General features: G+C 39.7%; 1 protein-coding gene across 4 annotated transcripts in view; it reads left to right on the forward strand.

Moving 5' to 3' along the window:
- The window catches only part of MFSD1 (major facilitator superfamily domain containing 1), a 91328-nt gene that overhangs the window by 12862 nt on the left and 63588 nt on the right, over positions 1-14878 (forward strand). For all 4 annotated transcript variants that reach the window (XM_066259042.1, XM_066259043.1, XM_066259044.1 and 1 more), the window contains exons 7-12: positions 6936-7038; positions 9107-9205; positions 9858-9969; positions 11840-11896; positions 12232-12388; positions 14428-14525. In XM_066259042.1, coding sequence (XP_066115139.1) covers positions 6936-7038; positions 9107-9205; positions 9858-9969; positions 11840-11896; positions 12232-12388; positions 14428-14525 — 626 coding nt within the window. The remainder of the gene's footprint in view (positions 1-6935; positions 7039-9106; positions 9206-9857; positions 9970-11839; positions 11897-12231; positions 12389-14427; positions 14526-14878) is intronic.

Genomic DNA, 14878 nt, shown 5'->3' on the forward strand with positions numbered 1-14878 from the left:
TGTTTTCTTAATTTCTCTTTCAGACAGTTCATTGTTGGTGTATAAAAATGCCCCTGCTTTCTGAATATTAATTTTATATCCTGCCACCTTGCTGACTTCATTTATCAGATCCAGTTGTTTTTTGACTGAGACTTTAGGGGTTTCTATATACAGTATCATGTCGTCAGCAAATAATGATAGTTTTATTTCTTCTTTTCCAATTTGCATGCCTTTTATTTCTTCTTCTTGTCTGATTGCTATGGCTACATTCCAGAACTATGTTGAATAAGAGTGGTGAAAGGGGGGCACCCCCTGCGTTGTTCCTGTTCTTAAGGGGATTGATTTTAATTTTTGCCCATTGAGTATGATGTTGGCAGTTGTTTTGTCATAGATGGCTTTATCATGTTGAGGTATGTTTCATATATTCCCACTTTGCTTAGAGTTTTGATCATAAATTTGTGCTGGATTTTATCAGATTGCTTTTTCTGCATCTGTTGATATCATGTAATTTTTCTCCTTTTGTTTATGTGATGAATCACATTGATTGATTTACAAACATTGTACCAGTTTTGCCTCCCTGGAATAAATCCCACTTGATCATGATGTATGATTTTTTTCATGTATTGTTGGATCTGGTTTGCTAATACATATTTTGTTGAGAATTTTAGCATCTAAGTTCATCAGGAATATTGGCGTATAGTTTTCTTTGTTGTGCCTTTGCCTGGTTTTGGAATGAGGATTATGTCCGCCTCATAACAGGAGGTTGGAAGTCTTCCCTCCTCTTGAGTTTTTTGAAATAGCTTGAGAAGGATAGGTGTTAGTTCTTTGAATTTTTCGTAGAATTCACCTGTGAAGCCATCTAGCTCAACCAGGACTTTTATTTGTTGAGAGTTTTTGGTTTCTATCTCATTTGTTTTAATTGTTCTGTTTAGGTTCTCTGATTCTTCTAGATTGATTTTTGAAACATTATGTTTCAAGGAATATATCCATTTCACCTAAGTTGTCTAATTTTTTGGCATACAGTTCTTCATAGTATTTTCTTACAATCCTTTGTATTTCTGCTGTCAGTTGTAACTTCTCCACTCTCTTTTCTAATATTATTTGAGTTTTTTCTCTTTTTTACTTGGTGAGTCTGGTTAAAGGTTCATCAATCTTGTTTACCTTTTCAAAAAACCAGGTCTTTGTTTCATTGATCTTCTGTATTGTTTTTTTTTTTTTTTTTTTGCCTCTATGACATTCATTTCCGCTCTGATCTTTATTATTTCCTTCCTTCTACTTCCTCAAGGCTTTACTTTCTGTTCTTTTTCTAGTTCTTTTAGATGATTGATTGTTTATTTGAGCTTTTTCTTGCTTTATAACATATGCCTATAATGCTATGAAATTCCCTGTCTGGACTGCTTTTGCTGTGTCCCATAAATTTTGAGGTGTTGGATGTTCATTTTCATTTGTTTCAAGGAAATTTTTTATTTCTTCCTTGACCTCATTGTTAACCCATTCATTATTTCATAACATGCTGTTTAGTCTTCAAAGTATTTGAATGTTTTTCAATTTTTCTATTGTAGTTGATTTCTAGTTTCATCCCATTGTGATCAGAAAAGATGCTTGATATGATTTCAATCTTCTTAAATTTATTGAGACTTGTTTTGTGTCCTAACATGTAGTCTATCCTAGAGAATGTACCATGAGCACTTGAAAAGAATGTATATTTTGCTGCTTTAGGGTGAAAGGTTCTGAAGATACCTATTAAATTCAGTTGATCTAGTGTGTCCTTTAAGGCTGCTGTTTCTTTGTTAATTTTCTTTCTTGAGGATCTATCCATTGATGTTAGTGGGGTATTAAAATTCCCTACTATTATAATATTGCTGTTTTTCATACCCTTTATGTCCATCAAAATATGCTTTATATATTTAAGTGCTCTTATATTAGGCACATAGATATTTATAATGGTTATATCTTCCCGGTGAATTGCTCCATTTATCATTATGTAGTGACCTTCTTTATCCCTTACTATAGCCTTTATTTTAAAGTTTATTTTGTCAGATACAAATATTGCTACCCCAGCTTCTTTTTCATTTCTGTTTGCATGAAATATTTCGTTCCATCCCTGCAGTTTCAGTCTATGTATATCTTTTGTTTGAGGTGTATCTCTTGTAGACAGCATATGTACGGGTCCTGTTTTCTTATCCATGCAGCTATCCTGTATCTTTTCATTGAAGCATTTAAGCCATTTACATTTAAGGTTATTATTGATATGTAGTTGTTTATTGTCATTTTATTCTTTAAATCTACATTCCTCTTTTTCTCTCTTTGTTCTGTTTACAACAGGCCCCTTAACATTTCTTGCAGCATTAGTTTACTAGGTTGTAATGAATTCCTTGATTTTTTTTTTTCTGGGAAGCTTTTTTTTCTTTTTCAATTTTAAAGGATAGCCTTGCTGGATAAAGAAGTCTTGGTTGTAGGCTCTTGTTTTGCATTACTTGGAATATTTTTTGCTATTCCCTTCTGGCCTCAAGTGTTTCTGTTGAAAAATCGGATGTCATCCTTATGGGGGCTCCTTTGTAGGTGATTGACTGCTTTTCTATTGCAGCTTTTAGTATTCTTTATCTCTTAACTTTGGTATTTTAATTTTGATGGTCTTGGTGTAGGTCTCTTTGGGTTCCTCTTTAATGTGATTCTGTACTTCTTGAACTTGTGTGTCTCTTTTCTTCATCAGTTTAGAGAAGTTTTCAGCTATCATTTTCAATTAGGTTCTCTATCCCTTGTTCTTTCTCTTCTGCAGGAACCCCTATGATGTGGATGTTGTTTTTCTTCATGTTGTCACAGAGCTTTCTTAGAGTTTCCTCAGACTTTTTGAGCCTCTTTTCTTTTTGCTGCTTTACTTTTGTACTTTAGTTTATCTTTTTCTGTAAATCGCTGATTCGATCCTCTGCTTTAGCCTGCCTGCTTTTATTCCTTCATTTCTGCTGATTCTTTGTTATGATTTCAGTGTTGTTTTTAATGCTTGTTATCTCTTTATTTAGGTGCTCATTATGTCCGTCTATTGTTGCTCTATGATACTTGCACATCTTAACAATCATTATTTTAAACTCAGCAACTGGTATCTTGGTCATTTCCATCTCATTCTGTTGTTTTTCTGGAGGTTTCTCTTGTTGATTCATTCAGATTGCATTTCTTTGTCTTCCCATTTTGTCTCTGTATAGCCTGCTACTTTGGGTGTGCTGTTTGTGTAGCTAGCTGAGTCTAAGGTTGTGTTGTCTGCCTCCAGCTTCCAGTTGTGTTGTTTCTAGATCTTCTTGGGTTGCATTAACTATTGTTTGTAATCCACTGTGGGCTAATTGTCTGCTGCTACTGCTCTGTTTGCTGTTTGTGTCAGCGTTTTCTGTGCTTTAGCTGGGTCAGGTGTGAGGAGACCTTCCTTAAGGTACCACTCTAACTAAGGTTGTTAGGTCTTGAGCTGATGGTCTCCTTCTCTGGCCACTGCATGTGCCAGCCTTGGACCTCCCTGGCTGGAACCTGGCACAGACCAGTGGGGAGTCACTGCCTTTGATGGGACTATAGCAACCTTCTTGGAGCTACAGGCAATCCAGAATTTATGGCTGCCTCTGCTGGACCCAGGTGCTGTTGTAAATATCAGCTGCACTCCTAGGCTGGCTTTTATCTATTCTTGGCTAGTGGGTGTAGCTTCTGAGTTCCCGAGGTGAGGTCTGCCCACTTGTCTGCTGCCTCTGCCTCCGCCTCCTTGGGTGTTGAGGCATGGGCACCACTGGGCACGTGGCCACAGGCCGCCTTGGCTGGGTGCTGCCACCATGAGCGCACAGCTGCCGCTGCCTGGCCCGCCTGCCCTTTGGGGGGTACTCAGCAGCATAAGGGGAGGTGGAGCCCATACCTTAGCACTTAAAACCTATGTCCCTGATGCGCCCCCTGCTTCTAAGCAACTCTTTGCTCTGACTGGAGTAGGAGAGCCTCACATGGGCAGAGTAATTTCTTACCGTTGCTGACTTGGTTCTCCCAGGAAGAATGAGCACTTTAGGTTTGGGGAGTGACTCAGCAGCACTGAGGTTAGGGTGGCTGTCCCCCACAGTCTCTCCTTGTGCCTCTGAGACTATACTCTCCTCTCGCAACTCCAATCTTCTCGGTGCTCCCTGCTCCCTGAGCACTGGGTAAGTGGTTGTAAATGAGGTTTTCTGCGTGGTCCTTTTATGACTGAACCTGAATCTGAGAGTTCTGTCTCCCTCTCGCAAACAGTAACCCAGCTCTTCTTTCAGCTAAATACTTACTGTATGCTTCTTCTAGTCTCTGGGGTTCTTGGCTGGGGCTCTGGTCCTGGGGCTGAGGACCCACAACTCTCTGGAGAACCTACCTTGCTGTGAGAGACCCTCTGGGCCGCCAGTTGCTCCTGGCAGTGTAGCAGCCCTTTCTGTGTCTCCGCCCTTCCTACCAGTCTCTGTGTGGTTTCTTCTGTGATGCTTGGTTATAGATTCCTCTAGTTTAGTCCAAAGTTGGTTTTTCAAGATGATTGTTTCCAAGTTAAATTGTAACCCACTTTGGTTCTGGAAGGTGGGAGTTGTAACGTCTGGCTACTCCATCACCATCTTCTGGTCCTCCTGGGCAGCGTGGGGGGTTCTATCCTCTTTGCACACATGCAGATCATAGAGACACAGGCTAAAAGACATGGGCAGGCCTGTGGCTCTTACCCCACATCCGCCTGCAGCTCTTTGTGTTGGTAGGTCCAGATGCTGTGCTCATCCCGGCCACTGGTGCCCTGCTATCCCTCCCTGCACTCTTGGTCAACTCTTTTTTTCCATTTGCTCAAAAACTGTGATGTCATCTGGAACTCATTCACCACCCACACTCCACATATTTTTCTTTAGCAAATCCTATTAGCTTTACCATCAAAATATCTGCACCACTTCTTCTTTTTTTTTTAGATTTATTTATTTATTTATTCATTTTTATTAGAGAGGGGAGAGAGAGAGAGAGGGAGAGATAGAGAGAGAACCGGAGGAGGAGCAGGAAGCATCAAATCCCATATGTGCCTTGACCAGGCAAGCCCAGGGTTTTGAACCGACGACCTCAGCATTCCAGGTCGACGCTTTATCCACTGTACCACCACAGGTTAGGCTCTGCACCACTTCTTACTTGCCCATTTTAGCCTCCGTAGTCCGAGACCCATTGTCTCCATTTTATATTATTGCATGCCCCCTCATGCTATCCTGGCTTCTGCCTTCGTCCCCACTTGTAGTTTGTTTTGGATATGGCAGGCAGAGTGGGCCGCTTTTCTATCTAAACCCTAATGGTGCCTGACCAGTGGTGGCGCAGTGGATAGAGTGTCGGACTGGGATGAGGAGGACCCAGGTTCAAGACCCTGAGGTCGCCAGCTTGAGTGCAGGTTTATCTGGTTTGGGCAAAGCTCACCAGCTTGGACCCAATGTCGCTGGCTCGAGCAAGGGGTTACTCGGTCTGCTGAAGACCCACAGTCAAGGCACATGAGAAAGCAGTCAATGAACAAGTTAATTGTCGCAACGAAAAACTGATGATTGATGCTTCTCATCTCTCTCTGTTCCTGTCTGTCTATTCCTATTTATCCCTCTCTCTTTCTCTGTCTCTGTAAAAACAACAAAAAAAAAATCCCTAATGGTTTTTCTTCTTACACAGAATAAAATCCAAAATCTTTATTATGACCTTTTGTACCTCTCCCCACTGCCTGCCATTTCCTCACTGTAGATCTTACTTCATCTTCTTCCCTCTTCATGAACTCTGTTCTAGCCTCTGCCTCCTTGCCATTCCATGTGGATGCTGGGCACCCTTCTCTTGGCCTGTGCCCTAGCTGTTCCTCCTGCCTGAAATGCTGTTTCCCTGGATGTTCTCACAGCTAACTTCTTTCAGGTTTTTACTCCAAAGTCCATTCTCATGGAGGCTTCCACATCTTTATATTCTCCTTCCGTGCGTTATTTTTTTACTTATTTTTTTCAAGCATTTTTGAGCTCCATTTAATATGTTAAATATTTACCTCTTTTACCCCACTACAACATAAGCCTTATGAGAACTGGAATTTTTTTTGCTCATTTATTATACTTCGAATACCTAAAACAGTGACTGGCATGTATTCAGGGCTCAATAGTTGCTACATGAATAGATAAATGAATGAGGATATTCATAACTTTTGCCATCTTTTTATGGACAGAGGATGAATTTGTTTTCAGATGTCCATACCAGGAAAAACTGCTTTTCTGAGCTAGGGTTTCTTTTGTTGTGGGTACCTTGTGAATTTTGTAGCTCAAGTTTCATTTTTATTTTGACTACTAGGAAGTTACAGATATACTGTGCTGTTTTGTATACTAGCATTTTCTATAAATTGGCATTTTTTTGTGTGTATAGTAATCTTATCTGTGGCTTTATCTTAATTTATTGTTTTTTTCCTTGGTAGTGTTTAAAAAAGTTATCTCTTGTCTGACCAGGTAGTGGCCTAGTAGATAGAGTGTTGAACTGGGACTTGGAGGACTCAGGTTTGAAACCCTGAGGTCACTGGCTTGAGCATGGGCTCATCTGGCTTGAGTGCAGGGTTGCCGGCGTGAGTGTGGAATCATAGACATGACCCCATGGTTGCTGGCTTGAGCCCAAAGGTTGCTGGCTTGAAGCTCAAGGTCACTGGCTTGAGCAAGGGGTCACTTGTTCTGCTGTAGACCCCCCCCCCCCGCATCAAGGCACATACAAGAAAGCAATCAGTGAACAGCTAAGGAGACTTAAGAAGCTGCAACGAAGAATTGATGCTTCTCATCTCTCTCCCTTCCTGTCTATCTCTGTCAATCCCCCTCTCTGACTCTGTCACCAAACAAACAAAAATAATGCTTGTTTAATCAGTCCTTTATATCTATTCTCTAAGCCATCGCACATTTTATTTTTGAAAAAGGCAGGGCTCTTAAGTGAAAGGTTGATTTTTTTTTCATCTCTTTCAGGGAAGTACAGTAAACATGAACCTCATGGGATGGCTGTATTCTAAGGTTGAAGCGTTGTTGGGTTCTGCTGGTCACACAACCCTGGGAGTCACACTTATGATTGGTTAGTGAATCCTGATTTTTCACGTTTTCTCTTCTGAAAGCATGTCACAGGAAGTATTGTGACAGAGAGAAAAGAATACTGGAATCAGGGTTAAACCAGGTTGACTGTAAGTTTGCCTGAACAAGTCAAATTCTATGGCCTGATTAGAAATAGTGAAGCATTCATGCTCTTTGTGTTTTTATTCCCACTTTCTTAACATGGAGGATCTTGTCCCACTCCTGTCCACTTCAGTGTTCCCCTGATAATCAAATGAGAGAGAGTGAAAACTCTGAAAGTAGTCAGAAATTTATATATGTAAGGTGTGAATTATTAGTTTTTAGCAGAAGGGAGAATTGTTTCTGTTTGATCAAATTTAGTTAGTAGATCTCTAGAGCTTAGATTTTGTAGGGGTGATATAATATGGTGGGAAATCCACTAAGTTGTGGATCTGGGGCCTGGAATCTAGTCCTAGCTTTAACAGTTCTGCCATCCTGGACAAGGAAGCTAACCTCTGTGTCTCAGCTTTCTTTTATGCAAAATTGAGCAACACTGTACAGGTCCCTTCTGGCACTAGGTTCTCTTAGCCAATGCTCCCCTGTGCTGGTTACTGGGTAGGTTGCATATGAGGCCCTCTGGATTCCCCACCTGTGCTTCTTCTCTGAGCAGTGAGTTTTTCTAACTGTGCACCATGGTGTGTAGGGGCTGCTTGTACAGTCTTAGAGAGACCTGTGAGATGGGTGAATGTTCTGTGTCATCTTCTATTCCTTATAATTCCTTAGTACAGCCTGGAGCGGTGACCCTGAACAGGTGCCTTGTACCTAGAGGCCCCTCCTTGCCTCCCCCAACCTCCAAATCTTTGACCTTACTCAAAACCTCATTCTTACTGTCAGATGCTCTTCAGTGTTTCTTCTAGTTCCCTTTATGAAAAGTTTAAGAATTTTAATGAGTTTTAGAGCCAGGAAGGACCTGTGCCATTATGAATCAAAGTCTCTTATTTTACAGATGGAGAAATTGAAGCCCAGAGGGGTTAAGTCCTGTGTAAGATCATTCAGCTTGTCAGTGGCAGAAACAGAACTTATGTTTACTGTCTCTCATTTTGCAGTTTTTCAACTGGGCTATATTATGTCTGCCAAGTAAAGATGCATTTATTTTACTAAGCTGCTTTTTAAAATTCTTGACAAGTGTAAACTTGATTCACTCTTTATCTGATTTGCAGTAATGATTTGAGATCACTGTTAATGAGTAACGCTGAATATTCAAAGGGAAGAGCCTGAGCGAGCTGTGCTGTGCTGTGGTGTTGGGGGGCCTTGGGCTACCAGAGAGTAGGAGCAGGGGTGTAGACTTAGGGAAGGAATCAGAAGGAAGATGGGCCCTGGCTGGTGGCTCAGTGGATAGAGCGTTGGCCCAGCTTATGGACATCCCGGTTCAGTTCTCAGTCAGGTCACACATGAGAAGTGACCATCGGCTTCTCTCCCCTTCCTCTCCCAGTTGTCTCCCTCTTCCCCTCTCGCAGCCAGTGGCTTGGTTGGTTTGAGTGTTGGCCTCAGGCACTGAGGGGTAGCTTGGTTGATTTGAGCATCAGCCTGAAACAGGGTTTGCTGGGTGCATCCTGGTTGGGGCGCATGTGGAGTCTGTCTATCTCCTCTCCTCTGACTTAAAAAAAGAAAAGAGGAGGATGAGCTGATCACAAAATCAGACTTTGCTTTTATAATTTTCTCCCCTGGCATTCATTAATAATTAGTGTTTAGACTGAATTAAGAAAGTAGGACTAATTTACTAGCTGGTCATCAGCTTTCTTCACTTTGTATTCTGCATTAGAAGATGAGACTAGCTTATTCTAGTCTTTTCCTTCTAATCTCCAACCTTCTACTGGGAAATAATACAGCAGTAGTGCCTACTGTTTGTTGAGTGTTTACCGTGTGCTTTTCTTTTTCTTCTGTCCTCATTTAGTAATTGTGGGCTTTTCTTGTATGTGTCTAAATATTATCCCCATTGGTTGCTAAGTTTTCTGCTGTTAATGTGATGCGCTGTGTTTTAAGAAACTTGAAGTATGGCTCTCCTTTAAAGTTTTTTTTTTTTTTAATTATAGGGGGTATAGCATGTATTCTTTCACTAATTTGTGCCTTGGCCCTTGCTTACTTGGATCAGAGAGCAGAAAAAATTCTTCATAAAGAAGAAGGAAAAACAGGTAAGTCTAAATGTGTGAGAAAAAGGGACTTTGGGAAATTATGCCCTTTTTGAGATAATAAACAATTATGTAAGTTTCTAATTAGTGTTGTAAACCCAGTGAGGCTTAATACATGTTTTTGATCTTTTATTTATAAATCTATTTCCACTTGTCTAAATTTTGGGATACTTTTCCCCCTTATACCATGTTTTTGGCATAAAATTTTTTTAAAAAATTATTTTATTTATTGATTTGAGAAAAGGGGGGAAGAAAGAGAGAGAGAGAGAGGGAGAAGGAAAGAAGGGGGAAGATCAACTCATAGTAGTTGCTTCTCATATGTGCCTTGACCAGGCAAGCTTAGGGTTTCAAGCCAGTGACCTCAGCGTTCCAGGTGAATGCTTTATCCACTGCGTCACCATAGGTCAGGCTAATTTATGTTCTTGATCGTACTTTGTATATTTGCAAAATGATGGAGTGTTCCTCATCATTAGGTAGTTACTAATCTTAGGTTTTGCTTAATGCTTTAAGTTATTCCAGAGACTATGTTTCAGTAGTTTACTGAGAAAAGCATTTTTTAACTGAGTTGCAAAGGTTAATCACGTGGTAAATGAAAAATAACCTTGACTTAGGTATGCAAAACTATGCTGATAGCCTCTTTCCTTTCTTTTGTAAGGTGAGGTTATTAAGTTAGCTGATGTGAAGGACTTCTCTTTACCCCTGTGGCTCATATTTGTCATCTGTGTCTGCTACTATGTTGTGGTGTTCCCTTTTATTGGACTTGGGAAGTGAGTATTCTCTAGCATTTCACTTTTGTTGGCTAAATTATAATGAGATTTTAATCACATAAATGTAATTTTTTTTTAGGTAAAATCATGCTTTTCTGGTTACATTTTCTATGTTTCATATCCTGGGATACAACTGATTTTCTTAGCCTAAGGTTTAGTATTGATTTAATATTAAAAAAATTTTTTTTAAGAAATACCTAATACGTACCAATTTTTGATTCAAAATACTGGTTTATTTTTAATGCTTGAATTTAGATTAGTATTTTTTTTTTTAATTTTTCTCATTATTCCTCAGTTAGAAAGCCTCTTAATGAGAATGGAGACAATGTATTGGTTCATAGTGGTTGGGCATATCTTTATTTTCTAGAACTGCAGTTTCCCCAGATTCAAATTCAGAGTTCAAATCAGATTTTTCTTTATCTTCCATCTCTCTCTCTGTCTTTTAATTTGGCAGCTGCTTAAACAGAGCAGTGTGAGTGTGTTTCTGGGAGTGTGTTTGTAATTATAACCTTTAAATTCAGGCTATCATTCTAAATTATTTGAGACAAGAACCCTATGCATTATATAGCAAAGAGTCTTTTCAGAACTGGTTTTAAGGAAAAGAGCTCTCTAGTTCCCTGTAATAATATATTTAGTGTTTTGAAATTTTGTGTGTATTGTTTTTCTGGATATGTAAAAAGGGGAAAAAATAGGCATCAGCATATTCTATTTAGTTAGTGAAATATTTATATGAATACTAAAGCTTTAAGCAGTTACTTGAAGACTAATAGTATTAAATAAGGTGGGGAAACAATATCAGGAAGGAAAGGTTGACTAAATTATAATGAGATTTCAATCACATAAATGTAATTTTTTTTAAGTAAAATCTTGCTTTTCTGGTTACATTTTCTATGTTTGTATTGAATTATTTGTATTGTTTTACTGTATTTACACTGTATAAGATGCACCTTTTTTTTGAAAAATTTGGGGTCTAGAAACTGGATGTGTCTTCTACAGTGGTTATGATATTTCCAATGCCACAGAAGGACCTGAGAATGAGGCAGTATATGAAGACAGTGATTCATCATCAGATACAGATGAGGACAAGCTAATGAATGGGACTTTTGACAGTGATGAGGAGTTGTATGAATTTTTTTTTTTTTTTTTACAGAGACAGAGAGTCAGAGAGAGGGATAGAGAGGGACAGACAGACAGGAACGCAGAGATGCGAAGCATCAATCATTAGTTTTTTGTTGTGACACCTTAGCTATTCATTGATTGGTTTCTCATATGTGCCTTGACCGTGGGGCTACAGCAGACTGAGTAACCTCTTGCTCGAGCCAGCGACCTTGGGTCCAAGCTGGTGAGCCTTGCTCAAACCAGATGAGCCCGTGCTCAAGCTGGCAACTTCGAGGTCTTGAACCTGGGTCCTCCACATCCCAGTCCGACGCTCTATCCACTGCGCCACCGTCTGGTCAGGCGAGTTATATGAATTTTATGATGAATAAAACTTGAGTTCAGTAACTTTATGGAATACTTTTTTTTTTTTTTTTCAAATTTCGGGCCCGATAAAGCGTCAACCTGGAAATACTGAGGTCGCTGGTTCGAAAACCTGGGCTTGCCGGTCAAGGCACATATAGGAGTTGATGCTTCCTGCTTCTCCCCCCCTTCTCTCTCTCTGTCTCTCTCTCTCTTCTCTCCCTCTCTCCTTTCTAAAATGAATAAATAAAGTAAAAAAAATTAAAAAAAAATTTGGGCCCCAAAATTAAAGTACGTCTTATACATGGGAGCAAGCATCTTACTCATGGGGAAATATAGTATTTTGCTTTTACTTTTTAAAGAAGAGTAGTTTTCTCTAAAGTTCTTATTTTTTTATCACTTTTTATTTTAGAGTTTTCTTCACAGAGAAATTTGGATTTTCTTTCCAGGCAGCAAGTGCTATTAACAGGTATTTCATTAATTCCATGAGTGCTTGTTGTGTGCCTAATGTGGGTTTTTAATTATAACTGAATATTACAAGGCATGTGATGTAACATCCACAATGTGAAACCAAGATTATATTGGGACTTGATCCTGAGTGGCCATCTCTGCATTACTTGAAAACCAAAGAAGTCTTGGACTACTCTTTATATATGTCTATTTCTATTTACTTATGAGTATTTTAGAAGATTGTTAAACTAAACGAGCTAGGGTATGCTTTGCCTAATAGTTTTAGGACTTCTCAGATTTTTTTTTGGTAGTTGTGATACATTTCATTAAATATCTTTTATGTTCTCTGGACAGTATTGTATATGTTATATCAGCTCCCATGTCCCCGATATTTGGGCTTGTGGTGGATAAAACAGGAAAGAACATCATCTGGGTTCTGTGTGCTGTGGTGACCACTCTTGCTTCCCACATGTTGCTGGCCTTCACACTCTGGAACCCCTGGACTGCTATGGTAATGTCCCTGTCAACCCCTGGGGGCTTGGACTTCAGGGAGGGCTCTATAAACTGCATGTCAGTAGCCACACTCAGCTTGTTTGCTAGCAGAGCTTTGTGACAGTGGGAAAAATGACTAGATTTTATTTTCTGCAAGGTAACTATTTCTAAAGTGTATAAATATTAATTATTAATGCATAAGGTAGTTTTAATTTTACTTGGCTTATTTGAGTAACTTTAATTCCGAAATAGAATTTGAAGCAACATACTTTTAAAAAATCAAAATGCTTCTTAGTTTCATTTCTTTTTCTTTACTTCATTAAAAGAACTCATTCCATCATAGGTGACAAAAAAAAAAAACCCTATTGGCCCAGTATCTATGATTATACATCCTTTCATCTTTTGACTTTTAGTTGGTCAAAAAGTGATAACAAAGTCATCAAGTTTTGTTATTTTTCTTCAGAATGTCATTTTGAAGACAATAGGCTAAAGTGCCTGTTAGTAAAAGAATGTCTTGAATATAATGTACATGTTGGGGAAAAGTAGGTTTACAGTTGTTTTTATGGAAAATAATAATTATTTTTCATAAAATATTAGGAATAAACTCTGTACTTTATGTACTCACAACAGTAAACCTACTTTTGCCCCACTCTGTATTTGTGCACTAGATGAAAATTCTTTAGGACAGATTCCTAGAAGTAGAAACTTTGCACTTTTTTATTTTTTTTAAGTGAGTGGAGGGGAGATGGGCTCCTGCCTGTGCCCAGACTGAGGTCCACTTGGCAACCGTCATCTGGGGCCTATGCTCGAATTAGCCTAGCTATCCTCAGTGCCTGAGGCCAACATTGGGACAAACCAAGCTGTCCTCAGCACTGGGGGCCACACTTGAACCAGTCAAGCCACTGGCTCTGGGAGAGGAAGAGAGAAGGGAGGGGGAGGGGGAGAGAAGCAGATGGTTCTTGTGTGCCCTGGCTGGGATTGAACCTGGGATGTCCATACACTGAGCTGACACTGATCCAACTGGCCAGGGCCAAAGTTTTGCACATTTAACATCTTGATAGATATTCAGTAACTTTCTGCTCACTTATAGCTTTATTAATAATATACGAATGTGTCTTTTTTAGTATTCTTGCCATTGCTGGACATTAGTATTTTTTTAATTTTTGCCCAGATGACTGGTATAAATTTTTTTTTTTTAATTTTAGTGAGAGAGAGGGGGATATACAGGGACAGAAAGACAGGAAGGGAAATGAGAAGTATCAGTTTGTTGTTCCGGCACTTTAGTTCATTGATTACTTTCTCATATGTGCCTTGATGGGGGTGGGGGGTTGAGGGGTGGCTCCAACTGAGCCAGTGACCCCTTGCTCAAGCCAGCAACCTTTGGGCTCAAGCCAGCAACCATGGGATCATGTCTGTGATCCCACTCTCAAGCCAGTGAGTCTGTGCTCAAGCCTGCAACCTCACGGTTTTGAACCTGGGTCTTCAGCCTCCCAGGTTGGTGCTCTATCCACTGTTCCACTGCCGGGTCAGGCTAAAACTTACTTTAACTTGAATCATAAAGGTCCTTTTTTAATTGAAGAAAAAGTCTGCATTAGGTGATGTTTAACAAGCAGTGGTTGTTGGTTCTCTGCCCTGCTTTCCAGTTGGGTGTTGATGGCCCAGAGGTAAGATAATGGATATTGGTGTGATATTGCCTTGGATGCCTAATTTGTAATATTCCTGATAAATAGTGGAAAATTGGCTTGCCTAAAACATTGGTAATAAGTTTTTGCAAATTAACTGTTTTCTTGGTTCTTGACTGCACCATGGGCCCAGGCGGTTATATATGCATATAATACATAGTGGTTGAGACGGTGTGCATGCATTTCATCACTGGAGGGGCCTGTGTGAGAGCCCCAGGACTTTTTTTGTATTGAATATGAATTTTAACTTGATTACAATAAAAGTTGCATGCATATTCATATATTAGCTACTATATCATTCTTGCTGGTCTGCATCAAGGAAAGTCACCTTTTTGTTATTATAAAACTTTTCTCTTTTCTGTTTTGCTTTCTACAGTGTCTCCTGGGACTCTCCTATTCGTTGCTTGCCTGCGCATTGTGGCCAATGGTGGCGTTTGTAGTTCCTGAACATCAACTGGGAACTGCATATGGCTTGTATGTATTTGCACTGAATCATGTAATGTCTCTCTCTGCTGTATCAACTTAATTAGCTATGAAACCCCAGGTCTCTGAATCTGGTTGTCCTTAGGCTTCTGGGACAGCTCTGAACCTGGAATTAACAAGAAAAGTCAATTAATCTATTTGTGGTACTCTGTGTCTATAAAACTTCTCCAGGCCTCCAGCAAGAGAGTTGGAGTTAAGCTAGCCTATGAGGTAATTGCTGACACTGTCATCGCTGCCTGTTTATCTGAGGGCTTCTCAGTGAGGAGTTGAGTCTGGTCTCTGGCCTAAAAGGCAAAAGGGGGTTGGTATTCACTTAGTCCTTTCTTTCATTCAGCAGGAAGGTT

The sequence above is a fragment of the Saccopteryx bilineata genome, chromosome 2 (genome assembly GCF_036850765.1).
Source record: "Saccopteryx bilineata isolate mSacBil1 chromosome 2, mSacBil1_pri_phased_curated, whole genome shotgun sequence".
NCBI classification, from domain to species: domain Eukaryota; kingdom Metazoa; phylum Chordata; class Mammalia; order Chiroptera; family Emballonuridae; genus Saccopteryx; species Saccopteryx bilineata.